At 44.4% G+C, this 22,500-nt stretch overlaps 1 protein-coding gene across 1 annotated transcript in view; it reads left to right on the forward strand.

Annotated features, from left to right (window-relative positions):
- LOC129842069 (multiple PDZ domain protein-like) overlaps positions 1–22,500 on the forward strand; it is a 111,630-nt gene that overhangs the window by 71,567 nt on the left and 17,563 nt on the right. The window contains exons 19-26 of the mRNA XM_055910460.1: positions 505–682; positions 1,565–1,675; positions 1,802–1,870; positions 2,241–2,312; positions 12,785–12,869; positions 14,286–14,530; positions 16,350–16,441; positions 16,705–17,005. Coding sequence (XP_055766435.1) covers positions 505–682; positions 1,565–1,675; positions 1,802–1,870; positions 2,241–2,312; positions 12,785–12,869; positions 14,286–14,530; positions 16,350–16,441; positions 16,705–17,005 — 1,153 coding nt within the window. The remainder of the gene's footprint in view (positions 1–504; positions 683–1,564; positions 1,676–1,801; positions 1,871–2,240; positions 2,313–12,784; positions 12,870–14,285; positions 14,531–16,349; positions 16,442–16,704; positions 17,006–22,500) is intronic.

Consider the following 22,500-nt stretch of genomic DNA (forward strand, 5'->3'; position numbering starts at 1 on the left):
ACGCACGCACACACACGCACGCACGCACGCACGCACGCACACACACACACACACACACACACACACACACACACACACACACACTAACGGTTATCTTACCCTCCAGCAGTGTTGGGAGGCAAAGGGATGGGCAAAACACATACACACACACCACCCCCTTCACCGTGTTTATCACTGTCTTTCCCACAGCGGCTGGTTGGTCAGGCTGCCAGGCCAGTCTAAATCTCTCTCTCTATGTACAGTGTATTCAGAAAGAAGTTGGAAGTTGAACCTTGGCCCCAGTCTGAGGTCCTGAGCACTCTCAAGCAGGTTTTCATCAAGGATCTCTCTCTCTCTATCCCTATTTCTCTCTCTCTACCCTTCCCTCCCTTACTCCCTCCCTCTCCCTCTCCCTCTCCCTCTCCCTCTCCCTCTCCCTCTCCCTCTCCCTCTCCCTCTCCCTCTCTCTCTCTCTCTCTCTCTCTCTCTCTCTCTCTCTCTCTCCACCCCCACCCCCCCATGCAGGGTCAAGTTGATGCGTTCTTCAGGCCAGTCTCTGGGCATCAGTATCATGGGAGGTAGAGGGATGGGCAGCAGGCTGAGCAGTGGAGAGGTGATGAGAGGAGTGTTCATTAAACACATCACACCAGACAGCCCTGCTGGACACAACGGCACCCTGAAGACTGGAGACAGGATACTGGAGGTAGGGAGAGAGGAGAAGGGAGAAGGGATGTGTTTGTGTGTGTATATGTTTGTGATGAGTGTTCATTAAAGAGGTGTGTGTGTGTTTCTTCCTTCTGGTGACTTTTCCTGGCCACACATCACTTGATTCTTCTTCATTTTCATTGTCTTCTTCTTCTTCTTCTTCTTCTTCTTCTTGTTCTGCCTCTTCTGCTTCTTCTGCTTCTGCTGCTTCTTATTCTGCTTCTTATTCTGCTTCTTCTGCTTCTGCTGCTTCTTCTACTTCTTCTTCTGCTTCAGCTTCTTCTGCTTCTTCTACTTCTTCTGCTTCTTCTACTTCTGCTTCTTCTACTTCTTCTTCTGCTTCAGCTTCTTCTGCTTCTTCTACTTCTTCTGCTTCTTCTTCTACTTCTTCTGCTTCTTCTACTTCTTCTTCTTCTTCTTCTGCTTCTTCTACTACTTCTCCTTCTTCTACTTCTTCTGCTTCTGCTTCTTCTGCTTCTTCTACTTCTTCTGCTTCTTCTACTTCTTCTGTTTCTTCTTCTTCTGCTTCTTCTATTTCCTCTGCTTCTTCTGCTTCTACTTCTTCTGCTTCTTCTACTTCTTCTGTTTCTTTTTCTTCTTCTACTTCTTCTGCTTCTTCTACTTCTTCTGTTCTTCTTCTACTTCCTCTACTTCTGCTTTTTCTACTTCTTCTGTTTCTTCTTCTTCTGCTTCTTCTACTTCTTCTGCTTCTTCTACTTCTTCTGCTTCTTTTTCTACTTCTCCTGCTTCTTCTGCTTCTTCTTCTTCTGCTTCTTCTTCTTGCTCTTTGAAGTCTAGGCTGATTAACTGTAATGCACTGCTGATGTAAACAGGGCTTCAGGAATGCATTTGATTGGTTGATGTATTGCTGATTGATCAGGTAGGAGGCATGGATCTGAGAGATGCCAGTCATGAGCAGGCAGTGGAGGCCATCCGAAGTGCTGGAGATCCTGTTGTCTTCCTGGTGCAGACTGGACAACACAAATCACAGGTTGGTTTACTTTGGAACTGCCACTCACATGTACGCATGCACGCACATACAAGTCCTCTGATATCATGTGACGTCTCTCTGTCTCTCTCTCTGTCTCTTCTGTGTTTCATATCTTCTTCCCGTCAGTCGTCTCCTGTGCTCTCCAACCACGAGAGGCAAGCCTCAGCGTCACGCAGCGACTCACTGAACAACCGGGTTTGTAATTCTGTGTGTCTTCCCATTTTTGTATTAGAATATGATATATATTCTGTGTAGAATGTGGATCTATGTACCACAGCATTTGATGTTAGAATATAGAACAGCTTGGCAACTCTAATGTTCTGTTTACTAGAACATAGAGTTGGCTAGAGGGCACCATCAATGATGCTGTCAATGCTAAAACAGGTGCATATTCTATCCAACTCTTTGTACGAGACACGTGCAGGTTGTCGTGAGGTTGTTGTGTCACGTCTAGTCTGTGTTGTTGATTCCCATGTGTTTTCCTCATAGAGACAGAACTATACCGTATAAGTGTGTACTGTGTACTCTGTACGTGGTGTGTGTTCCCTGTGTGGCCTGTATATAGATGCCAGAGAGTCACAGTGGTCTGTTCCTTAGTCTCTCCCTCGCCAACCCCTTCACCCCTGCTCCCTTTAAGGTTCGTACACCTGTGTGATGTGAGACTGTTTGTGTCCCCCCCCCCCCCCCCTAACCATAACCTTAAAAGCAGACATACCCTCTATTCATATACTGCACTAATACAGCCTCTCACTAATACTAATACAGCCTCTCACTAATACTAATACAGCCTCTCACTAATACTAATACAGCCTCTCACTAATACTAATACAGCCTCTCACTAATACTAATACAGCCTCTCACTAACACTAATACAGCCTCTCACTAATACTAATACAGCCTCTCACTAATACAGCCTCTCACTAATACTAATACAGCCTCTCACTAATACTAATACAGCCTCTCACTAATACTAATACAGCCTCTCACTAATACTAATACAGCCTCTCACTAGCACTAATACAGCCTCTCACTAACACTAATACAGCCTCTCACTAACACTAATACAGCCTCTCACTAATACAGCCTCTCACTAGCACTAATACAGCCTCTCACTAATACAGCCTCTCACTAGCACTAATACAGCCTCTCACTAGCACTAATACAGCCTCTCACTAACACTAATACAGCCTCTCACTAATACACTAATACAGCCTCTCACTAACACTAATACATCCTCTCACTAACACTAATACAGCCTCTCACTAACACTAATACAGCCTCTCACTAATACAGCCTCTCACTAACACTAATACAGCCTCTCACTAATACAGCCTCTCACTAACACTAATACAGCCTCTCACTAACACTAATACAGCCTCTCACTAATACAGCCTCTCACTAATACACTAATACAGCCTCTCACTAATACAGCCTCTCACTAACACTAATACAGCCTCTCACTAATACAGCCTCTCACTAATACTAATACAGCCTCTCACTAATACACTAATACAGCCTCTCACTAATACAGCCTCTCACTAACACTAATACAGCCTCTCACTAACACTAATACAGCCTCTCACTAACACTAATACAGCCTCTCACTAGCACTAATACAGCCTCTCACTAACACTAATACAGCCTCTCACTAATACAGCCTCTCACTAACACTAATACAGCCTCTCACTAACACTAATACAGCCTCTCACTAATACAGCCTCTCACTAATACAGCCTCTCACTAGCACTAATACAGCCTCTCACTAACACTAATACAGCCTCTCACTAATACAGCCTCTCACTAACACTAATACAGCCTCTCACTAACACTAATACAGCCTCTCACTAATACAGCCTCTCACTAACACTAATACAGCCTCTCACTAACACTAATACAGCCTCTCACTAATACAGCCTCTCACTAATACAGCCTCTCACTAACACTAATACAGCCTCTCACTAACACTAATACAGCCTCTCACTAACACTAATACAGCCTCTCACTAATACAGCCTCTCACTAATACAGCCTCTCACTAACACTAATACAGCCTCTCACTAGCACTAATACAGCCTCTCACTAACACTAATACAGCCTCTCACTAATACAGCCTCTCACTAATACAGCCTCTCACTAACACTAATACAGCCTCTCACTAACACTAATACAGCCTCTCACAAATACAGCCTCTCACTAACACTAATACAGCCTCTCACTAACACTAATACAGACTCTCACTAACACTAATACAGCCTCTCACTAGCACTAATACAGCCTCTCACTAACACTAATACAGCCTCTCACTAATACAGACTCTCACTAACACTAATACAGCCTCTCACTAGCACTAATACAGCCTCTCACTAACACTAATACAGCCTCTCACTAATACAGCCTCTCACTAACACTAATACAGCCTCTCACTAACACTAATACAGCCTCTCACTAGCACTAATACAGCCTCTCACTAACACTAATACAGCCTCTCACTAACACTAATACAGCCTCTCACTAACACTAATACAGCCTCTCACTAACACTAATACAGCCTCTCACTAATACTAATACAGCCTCTCACTAATACAGCCTCTCACTAGCACTAATACAGCCTCTCACTAATACTAATACAGCCTCTCACTAACACTAATACAGCCTCTCACTAACACTAATACAGCCTCTCACTAACACTAATACAGCCTCTCACTAATACTAATACAGACTCTCACTAACACTAATACAGCCTCTCACTAACACTAATACAGCCTCTCACTAACACTAATACAGCCTCTCACTAACACTAATACAGCCTCTCACTAACACTAATACAGCCTCTCACTAACACTAATACAGCCTCTCACTAACACTAATACAGCCTCTCACTAGCACTAATACAGCCTCTCACTAATACAGCCTCTCACTAATACTAATACAGCCTCTCACTAACACTAATACAGCCTCTCACTAACACTAATACAGCCTCTCACTAACACTAATACAGCCTCTCACTAACACTAATACAGCCTCTCACTAATACAGCCTCTCACTAACACTAATACAGCCTCTCACTAACACTAATACAGCCTCTCACTAATACAGCCTCTCACTAACACTAATACAGCCTCTCACTAATACAGCCTCTCACTAACACTAACACAGCCTCTCACTAACACTAATACAGCCTCTCACTAACACTAATACAGCCTCTCACTAATACAGCCTCTCACTAGCACTAATACAGCCTCTCACTAATACAGCCTCTCACTAGCACTAATACAGCCTCTCACTAATACAGCCTCTCACTAACACTAATACAGCCTCTCACTAATACAGCCTCTCACTAACACTAATACAGCCTCTCACTAACACTAATACAGCCTCTCACTAACACTAATACAGCCTCTCACTAACACTAATACAGCCTCTCACTAATACAGCCTCTCACTAACACTAATACAGCCTCTCACTAATACAGCCTCTCACTAACACTAATACAGCCTCTCACTAACACTAATACAGCCTCTCACTAACACTAATACAGCCTCTCACTAATACAGCCTCTCACTAGCACTAATACAGCCTCTCACTAATACAGCCTCTCACTAGCACTAATACAGCCTCTCACTAATACAGCCTCTCACTAACACTAATACAGCCTCTCACTAATACTAATACAGCCTCTCACTAACACTAATACAGCCTCTCACTAACACTAATACAGCCTCTCACTAACACTAATACAGCCTCTCACTAACACTAATACAGCCTCTCACTAACACTAATACAGCCTCTCACTAACACTAATACAGCCTCTCACTAACACTAATACAGCCTCTCACTAACACTAATACAGCCTCTCACTAACACTAATACAGCCTCTCACTAGCACTAATACAGCCTCTCACTAACACTAATACAGCCTCTCACTAATACTAATACAGCCTCTCACTAGCACTAATACAGCCTCTCACTAGCACTAATACAGCCTCTCACTAATACACTAATACAGCCTCTCACTAACACTAATACAGCCTCTCACTAACACTAATACAGCCTCTCACTAACACTAATACAGCCACTCACTAACACTAATACAGCCTCTCACTAACACTAATACAGCCTCTCACTAATACAGCCTCTCACTAATACAGCCTCTCACTAACACTAATACAGCCTCTCACTAATACTAATACAGCCTCTCACTAATACAGCCTCTCACTAATACTAATACAGCCTCTCACTAATACAGCCTCTCACTAACACTAATACAGCCTCTCACTAACACTAATACAGCCTCTCACTAACACTAATACAGCCTCTCACTAACACTAATACAGCCTCTCACTAACACTAATACAGCCTCTCACTAACACTAATACAGCCTCTCACTAACACTAATACAGCCTCTCACTAGCACAAATACAGCCTCTCACTAATACAGCCTCTCACTAACACTAATACAGCCTCTCACTAACACTAATACAGCCTCTCACTAGCACTAATACAGCCTCTCACTAATACAGCCTCTCACTAACACTAATACAGCCTCTCACTAACACTAATACAGCCTCTCACTAACACTAATACAGCCTCTCACTAACACTAATACAGCCTCTCACTAACACTAATACAGCCTCTCACTAACACTAATACAGCCTTTCACTAACACTAATACAGCCTCTCACTAACACTAATACAGCCTCTCACTAATACAGCCTCTCACTAGCACTAATACAGCCTCTCACTAGCACAAATACAGCCTCTCACTAATACAGCCTCTCACTAACACTAATACAGCCTCTCACTAACACTAATACAGCCTCTCACTAATACAGCCTCTCACTAACACTAATACAGCCTCTCACTAGCACAAATACAGCCTCTCACTAATACAGCCTCTCACTAACACTAATACAGCCTCTCACTAACACTAATACAGCCTCTCACTAGCACTAATACAGCCTCTCACTAATACAGCCTCTCACTAACACTAATACAGCCTCTCACTAACACTAATACAGCCTCTCACTAGCACTAATACAGCCTCTCACTAACACTAATACAGCCTCTCACTAGCACTAATACAGCCTCTCACTAACACTAATACAGCCTCTCACTAACACTAATACAGCCTCTCACTAGCACTAATACAGCCTCTCACTAACACTAATACAGCCTCTCACTAACACAGCCTCTCACTGGCACTAATACAGCCTCTCACTAACACTAATACAGCCTCTCACTAACACTAATACAGCCTCTCACTAACACAGCCTCTCACTAACACTAATACAGCCTCTCACTAACACTAATACAGCCTCTCACTAACACTAATACAGCCTCTCACTAATACTAATACAGCCTCTCACTAATACAGCCTCTCACTAACACTAATACAGCCTCTCACTAGCACTAATACAGCCTCTCACTAACACTAATACAGCCTCTCACTAACACTAATACAGCCTCTCACTAATACTAATACAGCCTCTCACTAACACTAATACAGCCTCTCACTAACACTAATACAGCCTCTCACTAACACTAATACAGCCTCTCACTAACACTAATACAGCCTCTCACTAACACTAATACAGCCTCTCACTAACACTAATACACCCTCTCACTAACACTAATACAGCCTCTCACTAACACTAATACAGCCTCTCACTAACACTAATACAGCCTCTCACTAACACTAATACAGCCTCTCACTAACACTAATACAGCCTCTCACTAACACTAATACAGCCTCTCACTAACACTAATACAGCCTCTCACTAACACTAATACACCCTCTCACTAACACTAATACAGCCTCTCACTAACACTAATACAGCCTCTCACTAATACAGCCTCTCACTAACACTAATACAGCCTCTCACTAACACTAATACAGCCTCTCACTAACACTAATACAGCCTCTCACTAGCACTAATACAGCCTCTCACTGACACTAATACAGCCTCTCACTAATACAGCCTCTCACTAATACAGCCTCTCACTAACACTAATACAGCCTCTCACTAATACAGCCTCTCACTAATACTAATACAGCCTCTCACTAATACAGCCTCTCACTGACACTAATACAGCCTCTCACTAATACAGCCTCTCACTAATACAGCCTCTCACTAACACTAATACAGCCTCTCACTAATACAGCCTCTCACTAATACTAATACAGCCTCTCACTAATACAGCCTCTCACTAATACTAATACAGCCTCTCACTAATACAGCCTCTCACTAATACAGCCTCTCACTAACACTAATACAGCCTCTCACTAACACTAATACAGCCTCTCACTAACACTAATACAGCCTCTCACTAGCACTAATACAGCCTCTCACTAGCACTAATACAGCCTCTCACTAACACTAATACAGCCTCTCACTAACACTAATACAGCCTCTCACTAACACTAATACAGCCTCTCACTAACACTAATACAGCCTCTCACTAACACTAATACAGCCTCTCACTAACACTAATACAGCCTCTCACTAACACTAATACAGCCTCTCACTAACACTAATACAGCCTCTCACTAACACTAATACAGCCTCTCACTAACACTAATACAGCCTCTCACTAATACAGCCTCTCACTAACACTAATACAGCCTCTCACTAGCACTAATACAGCCTCTCACTAACACTAATACAGCCTCTCACTAACACTAATACAGCCTCTCACTAACACTAATACAGCCTCTCACTAACACTAATACAGCCTCTCACTAGCACTAATACAGCCTCTCACTAACACTAATACAGCCTCTCACTAGCACTAATACAGCCTCTCACTAACACTAATACAGCCTCTCACTAATACAGCCTCTCACTAACACTAATACAGCCTCTCACTAGCACTAATACAGCCTCTCACTAACACTAATACAGCCTCTCACTGACACTAATACAGCCTCTCACTAACACTAATACAGCCTCTCACTAACACTAATACAGCCTCTCACTAGCACTAATACAGCCTCTCACTAGCACTAATACAGCCTCTCACTAACACTAATACAGCCTCTCACTAATACAGCCTCTCACTAGCACTAATACAGCCTCTCACTAATACAGCCTCTCACTAACACTAATACAGCCTCTCACTAACACTAATACAGCCTCTCACTAGCACTAATACAGCCTCTCACTAACACTAATACAGCCTCTCACTAATACAGCCTCTCACTAACACTAATACAGCCTCTCACTAGCACTAATACAGCCTCTCACTAATACAGCCTCTCACTAACACTAATACAGCCTCTCACTAACACTAATACAGCCTCTCACTAATACAGCCTCTCACTAACACTAATACAGCCTCTCACTAACACTAATACAGCCTCTCACTAACACTAATACAGCCTCTCACTAATACTAATACAGCCTCTCACTAATACAGCCTCTCACTAACACTAATACAGCCTCTCACTAACACTAATACAGCCTCTCACTAACACTAATACAGCCTCTCACTAACACTAATACAGCCTCTCACTAACACTAATACAGCCTCTCACTAACACTAATACAGCCTCTCACTAACACTAATACAGCCTCTCACTAACACTAATACAGCCTCTCACTAATACAGCCTCTCACTAACACTAATACAGCCTCTCACTAACACTAATACAGCCTCTCACTAGCACTAATACAGCCTCTCACTAACACTAATACAGCCTCTCACTAACACTAATACAGCCTCTCACTAACACTAATACAGCCTCTCACTAACACTAATACAGCCTCTCACTAACACTAATACAGCCTCTCACTAACACTAATACAGCCTCTCACTAACACTAATACAGCCTCTCACTAACACTAATACAGCCTCTCACTGACACTAATACAGCCTCTCACTGACACTAATACAGCCTCTCACTAGCACTAATACAGCCTCTCACTAGCACTAATACAGCCTCTCACTAGCACTAATACAGCCTCTCACTAACACTAATACAGCCTCTCACTAACACTAATACAGCCTCTCACTAGCACTAATACAGCCTCTCACTAACACTAATACAGCCTCTCACTAACACTAATACAGCCTCTCACTAACACTAATACAGCCTCTCACTAACACTAATACAGCCTCTCACTAACACTAATACAGCCTCTCACTAGCACTAATACAGCCTCTCACTAGCACTAATACAGACTCTCACTAATACAGCCTCTCACTAATACAGCCTCTCACTAACACTAATACAGCCTCTCACTAACACTAATACAGCCTCTCACTAATACTAATACAGCCTCTCACTAACACTAATACAGCCTCTCACTAACACTAATACAGCCTCTCACTAATACTAATACAGCCTCTCACTAGCACTAATACAGCCTCTCACTAATACAGCCTCTCACTAACACTAATACAGCCTCTCACTAACACTAATACAGCCTCTCACTAACACTAATACAGCCTCTCACTAGCACTAATACAGCCTCTCACTAACACTAATACAGCCTCTCACTAATACTAATACAGCCTCTCACTAACACTAATACAGCCTCTCACTAATACTAATACAGCCTCTCACTAACACTAATACAGCCTCTCACTAACACTAATACAGCCTCTCACTAATACAGCCTCTCACTAACACTAATACAGCCTCTCACTAATACTAATACAGCCTCTCACTAACACTAATACAGCCTCTCACTAACACTAATACAGCCTCTCACTAACACTAATACAGCCTCTCACTAGCACTAATACAGCCTCTCACTAACACTAATACAGCCTCTCACTAGCACTAATACAGCCTCTCACTAATACAGCCTCTCACTAGCACTAATACAGCCTCTCACTAACACTAATACAGCCTCTCACTAGCACTAATACAGCCTCTCACTAGCACTAATACAGCCTCTCACTAACACTAATACAGCCTCTCACTAACACTAACACAGCCTCTCACTAGCACTAATACAGCCTCTCACTAGCACTAATACAGCCTCTCACTAACACTAATACAGCCTCCCACTAATACAGCCTCTCACTAGCACTAATACAGCCTCTCACTAATACAGCCTCTCACTAGCACTAATACAGCCTCTCACTAATACTAATACAGCCTCTCACTAACACTAATACAGCCTCTCACTAGCACTAATACAGCCTCTCACTAACACTAATACAGCCTCCCACTAATACAGCCTCTCACTAGCACTAATACAGCCTCTCACTAATACAGCCTCTCACTAACACTAATACAGCCTCTCACTAATACAGCCTCTCACTAACACTAATACAGCCTCTCACTAATACAGCCTCTCACTAACACTAATACAGCCTCTCACTAGCACTAATACAGCCTCTCACTAACACTAATACAGCCTCCCACTAATACAGCCTCTCACTAGCACTAATACAGCCTCTCACTAATACAGCCTCTCACTAACACTAATACAGCCTCCCACTAATACAGCCTCTCACTAGCACTAATACAGCCTCTCACTAATACAGCCTCTCACTAACACTAATACAGCCTCTCACTAATACTAATACAGCCTCTCACTAACACTAATACAGCCTCTCACTAACACTAATACAGCCTCTCACTAGCACTAATACAGCCTCTCACTAATACAGCCTCTCACTAACACTAATACAGCCTCTCACTAACACTAATACAGCCTCTCACTAACACTAATACAGCCTCTCACTAACACTAATACAGCCTCTCACTAACACTAATACAGCCTCTCACTAACACTAATACAGCCTCTCACTAACACTACAGCCTCTCACTAACACTAATACAGCCTCTCACTGACACTAATACAGCCTCTCACTAACACTAATACAGCCTCTCACTAGCACTAATACAGCCTCTCACTAACACTAATACAGCCTCTCACTAATACTAATACAGCCTCTCACTAGCACTAATACAGCCTCTCACTAACACTAATACAGCCTCTCACTAGCACTAATACAGCCTCTCACTAACACTAATACAGCCTCTCACTAATACAGCCTCTCACTAGCACTAATACAGCCTCTCACTAACACTAATACAGCCTCTCACTAATACAGCCTCTCACTAACACTAATACAGCCTCTCACTAACACTAATACAGCCTCTCACTAATACAGCCTCTCACTAGCACTAATACAGCCTCTCACTAGCACTAATACAGCCTCTCACTAATACAGCCTCTCACTAATACACTAATACAGCCTCTCACTAACACTAATACAGCCTCTCACTAACACTAATACAGCCTCTCACTAACACTAATACAGCCTCTCACTAACACTAATACAGCCTCTCACTAACACTAATACAGCCTCTCACTAACACTAATACAGCCTCTCACTAACACTAATACAGCCTCTCACTAACACTAATACAGCCTCTCACTAACACTAATACAGCCTCTCACTAACACTAATACAGCCTCTCACTAACACTAATACAGCCTCTCACTAACACTAATACAGCCTCTCACTAACACTAATACAGCCTCTCACTAATACAGCCTCTCACTAACACTAATACAGCCTCTCACTAATACTAATACAGCCTCTCACTAATACAGCCTCTCACTAACACTAATACAGCCTCTCACTAATACAGTCTCTCACTAACACTAATACAGCCTCTCACTAATACTAATACAGCCTCTCACTAATACAGCCTCTCACTAACACTAATACAGCCTCTCACTAATACTAATACAGCCTCTCACTAACACTAGTACAGCCTCTCACTAACACTAATACAGCCTCTCACTAACACTAATACAGTCTCTCACTAATACTAATACAGTCTCTCACTAATACTAATACAGCCTCTCACTAACACTAATACAGCCTCTCACTAATACAGCCTCTCACTAACACTAATACAGCCTCTCACTAATACAGCCTCTCACTAATACTAATACAGCCTCTCACTAATACAGCCTCTCACTAACACTAATACAGCCTCTCACTAACACTAATACAGCCTCTCACTAGCACTAATACAGCCTATCACTAACACTAATACAGACCTGTCTACATGTGTATATATGGGGCCTGTTAGTTTTGAACACATCCTGTATTCCTTTGTTTGTCCCGGCGTCTTCAGCCAACAACCAATAGGACGGTCAGGAGAAGCCCCACAACTGTCTCTGCACCAATCACACGGAGAGAAACGGAAGACGACAGCTGGAGTGGGTTACACACACGCGCACCTACGCACGCACGCACGCACGCACACACACACACACACATACACACACACACACACACACACACACACACACACACACATCATTATAGGCCTGCCAGAAAGAAGGAGGGGATGGAACCAGAATAACCACTAGCCTCCTAGACACTGACAGGAGGGGATTTAACCAGAATAACCACTAGTCTCCTAGACACTGGCAGGAGGAGATTGAACCAGAATAACCACTAGTCTCCTAGACACTGACAGGAGGGGATTGAACCAGAATAACCACTAGTCTCCTAAACACTGACAGGAGGGGATTGAACCAGAATAACCACTAGTCTCCTAGACACTGACAGGAGGGGATTGAACCAGAATAACCACTAGTCTCCTAGACACTGACAGGAGGGGATTGAACCAGAATAACCACTAGTCTCCTAGACACTGACAGGAGGGGATTGAACCAGAATAACCACTAGTCTCCTAGACACTGACAGGAGGGGATTGAACCAGAATAACCACTAGTCTCCTAGACACTGACAGGAGGGGATTGAACCAGAATAACCACTAGCCTCCTAGACACTGACAGGAGGGGATTGAACCAGAATAACCACTAGCCTCCTAGACACTGACAGGAGGGGATTGAACCAGAATAACCACTAGTCTCCTAGACACTGACAGGAGGGGATTGAACCAAAATAACCACTAGTCTCCTAGACACTGACAGGAGGGATTGAACCAGAATAACCACTAGTCTCCTAGACACTGACAGGAGGGGATTGAACCAGAATAAGCACTAGTCTCCTAGACACTGACAGGAGGGGATTGAACCAGAATAACCACTAGTCTCCTAGACACTGACAGGAGGGGATGGAACCAGAATAACCACTAGTCTCCTAGACACTGGCAGGAGTGGATTGAACCAGAATAACCACTAGTCTCCTAGACACTGACAGGAGGGATTGAACCAGAATAACCACTAGTCTCCTAGACACTGACAGGAGGGATTGAACCAGAATAACCACTAGCCTCCTAGACACTGACAGCATGGATTGAACCAGAATAACCACTAGTCTCCTAGACACTGACAGGAGGGATTGAACCAGAATAACCACTAGTCTCCTAGACACTGACAGGAGGGGATTGAACCAGAATAACCACTAGTCTCCTAGACACTGACAGGAGGGATTGAACCAGAATAACCACTAGCCTCCTAGACACTGACAGGAGGGGATTGAACCAGAATAACCACTAGCCTCCTAGACACTGACAGGAGGGGATTGAACCAGAATAAGCAATATGATTGTAAAGGTTGACACGGCCTTCATTTCCTACTTCAACCCTTTTGTGTTTCATTCTCTCTCTCTCTTTCTCTATATCTCTACTGCTTTCTCTCTTTTCTTCTCTCCCCCTCTCACAGAGAAGATGATGTCCAGGTATGGCGGTCTGCCAGGTGAGCTCCATATGATAGAGCTGGAGAAGAGTCCCAGGGGAGTCACTAGCACTGAGGCCCGGGGACAGGGTCTGGTGCCTGGTCTGGGTCTCAGCCTGACGGAGGACAGGGATGGTTCCAGAGCCCACCTCGGTGTCTACGTGGCTGGGGTCGACCCCCAGGGAGCGGCGGGGCGAGACAGGCGGATACGGGTGGGAGATGAGCTACTGGAGGTGAGTCAGTGGGTGTGAGAGATTAGAGAAAGAGACACCACACTGCAGGTGGCAGTATGCACCCCTCTTTCAGTTTGTTTTACTGACTCGTAGAAGTTTCAATGCAGACAGCCCTGAATGGAGCTGCCCATGCTGTCACGGAATACATTATGGAACAGATACAAAGAAGGACCCTCTATCCACCTCTATGAAGGCCAGATACAAAGAAGGACCCTCATTCCACCTCCAGGCTGAGGGTGCTGACCTGTTGCACCCTCTACAACCACTGTGATTCCACCTCTATGATGGCCAGATACAAATAAGGACCCTCTATTTACCTCTATGATGGCCAGATACAAATAAGGACCCTCTATCCACCTATATGATGGCCAGACGCAAAGAATGGCCCTCTGTCCACCTCTATGATGGCCAGATATAAAGAAGGATCCTCTATCCTCTATGATGGCCAGATATAAAGAAGGACCCTCTATCCTCTATGATGGCCAGATACAAAGAAGGATCCTCTATCCACCTCTATGATGGCCAGATATAAAGAAGGACCCTCTATCCTCTATGATGGCCAGATACAAAGAAGGATCCTCTATCCAACTCTATGATGGCCAGATATAAAGAAGGATCCTCTATCCACCTCTATGATGGCCAGATACAAAGAAGGATTCTCTATCCTCTATGATGGCCAGATACAAAGAAGGACCCTCTATCCAACTCTATGATGGCCAGATATAAAGAAGGATCCTCTATCCACCTCTATGATGGCTAGATACAAAGAAGGACCCTCTATCCTCTATGATGGCCAGATATAAAGAAGGATCCTCTATCCACCTCTATGATGGCCAGATACAAAGAAGGATCCTCTATCCTCTATGATGGCCAGATACAAAGAATGGCCCTCTGTCCACCTCTATGATGGCCAGATACAAAGAATGGCCCTCTATCCACCTCTATGATGGCCCAGATACAAAGAATGGCCCTCTATCCACCTCTATGATGGCCAGATACAAAGAATGGCCCTCTATCCACCTCTATGATTAAACCCCCCCCATATATTTAGGATGTTTATAACAGCAATAAGGCACCTCGGGGGTTTGTGGTATATGGCCAATCGGCTAAGGGCTGTGTCCAGGCACTCCGCGATGCGTCGATCCTGTATAGTCGAAGTCACCAGATCGCTACAGCCATCCTCAACACTGTTGTAGAGGACCACAGCCACTAACATACAGTAGCGTCAGCTATAGGGGCGGCAGGTAGCCTAGTGGTTAGAGTGTAGAGGCGGCAGGTAGACTAGTGGTTAGAGTGTAGAGGCGGCAGGTAGACTAGTGGTTAGAGTGTAGAGGCGGCAGGTAGACTAGTGGTTAGAGTGTAGAGGCGGCAGGTAGACTAGTGGTTAGAGTGTAGAGGCGGCAGGTAGACTAGTGGTTAGAGTGTAGAGGCGGCAGGTAGACTAGTGGTTAGAGTGTAGAGGCGGCAGGTAGACTAGTGGTTAGAGTGTAGAGGCGGCAGGTAGACTAGTGGTTAGTGTGTAGAGGCGGCAGGTAGACTAGTGGTTAGAGTGTAGAGGCGGCAGGTAGACTAGTGGTTAGAGTGTAGAGGCGGCAGGTAGACTAGTGGTTAGAGTGTTGGACTAGTAACTGAAAGGTTGCGAGATCGAATCCCCAAGCTGACCAGGTAAAAATCTGTCGTTCTGCCCCTGAACAAGGCAGGTAACCCACTGTTCTTAGTCCGTCATTGAAAATAAGACTTTGTTCTTAAAACTGACTTGCCGAGTTAAATAAAGGTTAAATAAAAAATATAGTAGTAATGTGTTATGTCCTGGTTGTAGATCAACGGTCAGATCCTGTATGGTCGTAGTCACCAGAACGCCACAGCCATCCTCAACAGTGCTCCTTCTAAAGTCCAGATCCTCCTCACCAGGTACAGAACCGCACACTACACAGTAAATGGGATTACACGACACGCTGTTGAGATGCCCCCTTTTTGACGTTTCCTGTAGAAGAGTTTGAATCAAATGTATCAAACGGGTGTTAAGTCATATGATTTTACTGTGCTTGAAATATAGTAACTATTATGGATTTACTCGTTGTCAACACGGTGATCAATTGTAACCACCAATTACTTCATTATATTTCCAAGATGGCGACGTTGATGTCTAACAGAGATGTTATTGTTTTGATCAGGAATAAAGCCTCTCTGACGCAGATGGCTCAAGGACCCTTGGGCGGGGACTCCTCCTCTTCCTCCCTCCATCCCTCCATCCATGTCTCTTCCTCCCACCCCCCCATTCCTCCCCACTCCTCCGTCGGCACTGCCAGGAACGCCTCCTCTTCCAGCGGGCGATCTGATTGGCCAACGGGCTCCGCTCTGACCCATGACCTCCTGTGCTGTCCCATAATACCCGGCGTCGACAGCACCATAGAGATTTGTAAAGGACACTTGGGCCTGGGCCTCAGCATCGTGGGGGGGTGTGACACGCTACTGGTAAGAGAGACAGAGAGATGGAGTGAGAGAGAGAGAGATGGGAGAGAGCGAAATAGAGAGAGAGAGAGAGAGAGAGAGAGAGAGAGAGAGAGAGAGACAGAGAGAGAGACAGAGAGAGAGACAGAGAGACAGAGAGAGACAGACAGAGAGACAGAGAGAGAGACAGAGAGAGAGACAGAGAGACAGAGAGAGAGAGAACGTGATAGAGTGTGTTCGTGTGGGTGTTTAGCATGGAGATCTGTAAAGGACACACAGGGGATTGTGTGTCCTGGGTAAAATACCAACTGGTCTGATGATGTACTGTAGAACACCCTCTCCTGGGTAAAATACCAACTGGTCTGATGATGTACTGTAGAACACCCTCTCCTGGGTAAAATACCAACTGGTCTGATGATATACTGTAGAACACCCTCTCCTGGGTAAAATACCAACTGGTCTGATGATGTACTGTAGAACATCCTCTCCTGGGTAAAATACCAACTGGTCTGATGATGTACTGTAGAACACCCTCTCCTGGGTAAAATACCAACTGGTCTGATGATGTACTGTAGAACATCCTCTCCTGGGTAAAATACCAACTGGTCTGATGATGTACTGTAGAACACCCTCTCCTGGGTAAAATACCAACTGGTCTGATGATGTACTGTAGAACACCCTCTCCTGGGTAAAATACCAACTGGTCTGATGATGTACTGTACTGTAGAACACCCTCTCCTGGGTAAAATACCAACTGGTCTGATGATGTACTGTAGAACATCCTCTCCTGGGTAAAATACCAACTGGTCTGATGATGTACTGTACTGTAGAACACCCTCTCCTGGGTAAAATACCAACTGGTCTGATGATGTACTGTACTGTAGAACACCCTCTCCTGGGTAAAATACCAACTGGTCTGATGATGTACTGTAGATCACCCTCTCCTGGGGTAAAATACCAACTGGTCTGATGATGTACTGTACTGTAGAACACCCTCTCCTGGGTAAAATACCAACTGGTCTGATGATGTACTGTAGAACACCCTCTCCTGGGTAAAATACCAACTGGTCTGATGATGTACTGTAGAACACCCTCTCCTGGGTAAAATACCAACTGGTCTGATGATGTACTGTAGAACATCCTCTCCTGGGTAAAATACCAACTGGTCTGATGATGTACTGTAGAACATCCTCTCCTGGGTAAAATACCAACTGGTCTGATGATGTACTGTAGAACACCCTCTCCTGGGTAAAATACCAACTGGTCTGATGATGTACTGTAGAACACCCTCTCCTGGGTAAAATACCAACTGGTCTGATGATGTACTGTACTGTAGAACACTCTCTCCTGGGTAAAATACCAACTGGTCTGATGATGTACTGTAGAACACCCTCTCCTGGGTAAAATACCAGCTGGTCTGATGATGTACTGTACTGTAGAACACCCTCTCCTGGGGTAAAATACCAACTGGTCTGATGATGTACTGTACTGTAGAACACCCTCTCCTGGGTAAAATACCAACTGGTCTGATGATGTACTGTACTGTAGAACACCCTCTCCTGGATAAAATACCAACTGGCCTGATGATGTACTGTAGAACACCCTCTCCTGGGTAAAATACCAACTGGTCTGATCATGTACTGTACTGTAGAACACCCTCTCCTGGGGTAAAATACCAACTGGTCTGATGATATACTGTAGAACACCCTCTCCTGGGGTAAAATACCAACTAGTCTGATGATGTACTGTAGAACACCCTCTCCTGGGTAAAATACCAACTGGTCTGATGATGTACTGTAGAACACCCTCTCCTGGGTAAAATACCAACTGGTCTGATGATGTACTGTAGAACACCCTCTCCTGGGTAAAATACCAACTGGTCTGATGATGTACTGTAGAACACCCTCTCCTGGGTAAAATACCAACTGGTCTGATGATGTACTGTAGAACACCCTCTCCTGGGTAAAATACCAGCTGGTCTGATGATGTACTGTAGAACACCCTCTCCTGGGTAAAATACCAGCTGGTCTGATGATGTACTGTAGAACACCCTCTCCTGGGTAAAATACCAACTGGTCTGATGATGTACTGTAGAACACCCTCTCCTGGGTAAAATACCAGCTGGTCTGATGATGTACTGTAGAACACCCTCTCCTGGGTAAAATACCAACTGGTCTGATGATGTACTGTAGAACATCCTCTCCTGGGTAAAATACCAACTGGTCTGATCATGTACTGTACTGTAGAACACCCTCTCCTGGGTAAAATACCAACTGGTCTGATGATATACTGTAGAACACCCTCTCCTGGGTAAAATACCAACTGGTCTGATGATGTACTGTAGAACACCCTCTCCTGGGTAAAATACCAACTGGTCTGATGATGTACTGTACTGTAGAACACCCTCTCCTGGGTAAAATACCAACTGGTCTGATGATAGTACTGTAGAACACCCTCTCCTGGGTAAAATACCAACTGGTCTGATGATGTACTGTAGAACACCCTCTCCTGGGTAAAATACCAACTGGTCTGATGATGTACTGTACTGTAGAACACCCTCTCCTGGGTAAAATACCAACTGGTCTGATGATGTACTGTAGAACACCCTCTCCTGGGTAAAATACCAACTGGTCTGATGATGTACTGTAGAACACCCTCTCCTGGGTAAAATACCAACTGGTCTGATGATGTACTGTACTGTAGAACACCCTCTCCTGGGTAAAATACCAACTGGTCTGATGATGTACTGTACTGTAGAACACCCTCTCCTGGGGTAAAATACCAACTGGTCTGATGATGTACTGTAGAACACCCTCTCCTGGGTAAAATACCAACTGGTCTGATGATGTACTGTAGAACACCCTCTCCTGGGTAAAATACCAACTGGTCTGATGATGTACTGTAGAACACCCTCTCCTGGGTAAAATACCAACTGGTCTGATGATGTACTGTAGAACACCCTCTCCTGGGTAAAATACCAACTGGTCTGATGATGTACTGTAGAACACCCTCTCCTGGGTAAAATACCAACTGGTCTGATGATGTACTGTAGAACACCCTCTCCTGGGTAAAATACCAACTGGTCTGATGATGTACTGTAGAACACCCTCTCCTGGGTAAAATACCAACTGGTCTGATGATGTACTGTAGAACACCCTCTCCTGGGTAAAATACCAACTGGTCTGATGATGTACTGTAGAACACCCTCTCCTGGGTAAAATACCAACTGGTCTGATGATGTACTGTAGAACACCCTCTCCTGGGTAAAATACCAACTGGTCTGATGATGTACTGTACTGTAGAACACCCTCTCCTGGGGTAAAATACCAACTGGTCTGATGATGTACTGTAGAACATCCTCTCCTGGGTAAAATACCAACTGGTCTGATGATGTACTGTAGAACACCCTCTCCTGGGTAAAATACCAACTGGTCTGATGATGTACTGTAGAACACCCTCTCCTGGGTAAAATACCAACTGGTCTGATGATGTACTGTAGAACACCCTCTCCTGGGTAAAATACCAACTGGTCTGATGATGTACTGTACTGTAGAACACCCTCTCCTGGGGTAAAATACCAACTGGTCTGATGATATACTGTAGAACACCCTCTCCTGGGTAAAATACCAACTGGTCTGATGATGTACTGTACTGTAGAACACCCTCTCCTGGGTAAAATACCAACTGGTCTGATGATGTACTGTAGAACACCCTCTCCTGGGTAAAATACCAACTGGTCTGATGATGTACTGTAGAACACCCTCTCCTGGGGTAAAATACCAACTGGTCTGATGATGTACTGTAGAACACCCTCTCCTGGGGTAAAATACCAACTGGTCTGATGATGTACTGTAGAACACCCTCTCCTGGGTAAAATACCAACTGGTCTGATGATGTACTGTAGAACACCCTCTCCTGGGTAAAATACCAACTGGTCTGATGATGTACTGTAGAACACCCTCTCCTGGGGTAAAATACCAACTGGTCTGATGATGTACTGTAGAACACCCTCTCCTGGGTAAAATACCAACTGGTCTGATGATGTACTGTAGAACACCCTCTCCTGGGGTAAAATACCAACTGGTCTGATGATGTACTGTACTGTAGAACATCCTCTCCTGGGTAAAATACCAACTGGTCTGATGATATACTGTAGAACATCCTATCCTGGGTAAAATACCAACTGGTCTGATGATGTACTGTAGAACACCCTCTCCTGGGTAAAATACCAGCTGGTCTGATGATGTACTGTAGAACACCCTCTCCTGGGTAAAATACCAACTGGTCTGATGATGTACTGTAGAACACCCTCTCCTGGGTAAAATACCAACTGGTCAGATGATGTACTGTAGAACACCCTCTCCTGGGTAAAATACCAACTGGTCTGATGATGTACTGTAGAACACCCTCTCCTGGGTAAAATACCAACTGGTCTGATGATGTACTGTAGAACACCCTCTCCTGGGTAAAATACCAACTGGTCTGATGATGTACTGTAGAACACCCTCTCCTGGGTAAAATACCAACTGGTCTGATGATATACTGTACTGTAGAACACCCTCTCCTGGGTAAAATACCAACTGGTCTGATGATATACTGTACTGTAGAACACCCTCTCCTGGGGTAAAATACCAACTGGTCTGGTGATGTACTGTAGAACACCCTCTCCTGGGTAAAATACCAACTGGCCTGATGATGTACTGTAGAACACCCTCTCCTGGGTAAAATACCAACTGGTCTGATGATGTACTGTAGAACACCCTCTCCTGGGTAAAATACCAACTGGTCTGATGATGTACTGTACTGTAGAACTCCCTCTCCTGGGTAAAATACCAACTGGTCTGATGATGTACTGTAGAACACCCTCTCCTGGGTAAAATACCAACTGGTCTGATGATGTACTGTAGAACACCCTCTCCTGGGTAAAATACCAACTGGTCTGATGATGTACTGTAGAACACCCTCTGCTGGGATAAAATACCAACTGGTCTGATGATGTACTGTAGAACACCCTCTCCTGGGTAAAATACCAACTGGTCTGATGATGTACTGTAGAACACCCTCTCCTGGGGTAAAATACCAACTGGTCTGATGATGTACTGTAGAACACCCTCTCCTGGGTAAAATACCAACTGGTCTGATGATGTACTGTACTGTAGAACACCCTCTCCTGGGTAAAATACCAACTGGTCTGATGATGTACTGTACTGTAGAACACCCTCTCCTGGGTAAAATACCAACTGGTCTGATGATGTACTGTACTGTAGAACACCCTCTCCTGGGGTAAAATACCAACTGGTCTGATGATGTACTGTAGAACACCCTCTCCTGGGTAAAATACCAACTGGTCTGATGATGTACTGTAGAACACCCTCTCCTGGGTAAAATACCAACTGGTCTGATGATGTACTGTACTGTAGAACACCCTCTCCTGGGTAAAATACCAACTGGTCTGATGATGTACTGTAGAACACCCTCTCCTGGGTAAAATACCAACTGGTCTGGTGATGTACTGTAGA

Source organism: Salvelinus fontinalis, unplaced genomic scaffold (genome assembly GCF_029448725.1).
Source record: "Salvelinus fontinalis isolate EN_2023a unplaced genomic scaffold, ASM2944872v1 scaffold_0010, whole genome shotgun sequence".
NCBI lineage: Eukaryota > Metazoa > Chordata > Actinopteri > Salmoniformes > Salmonidae > Salvelinus > Salvelinus fontinalis.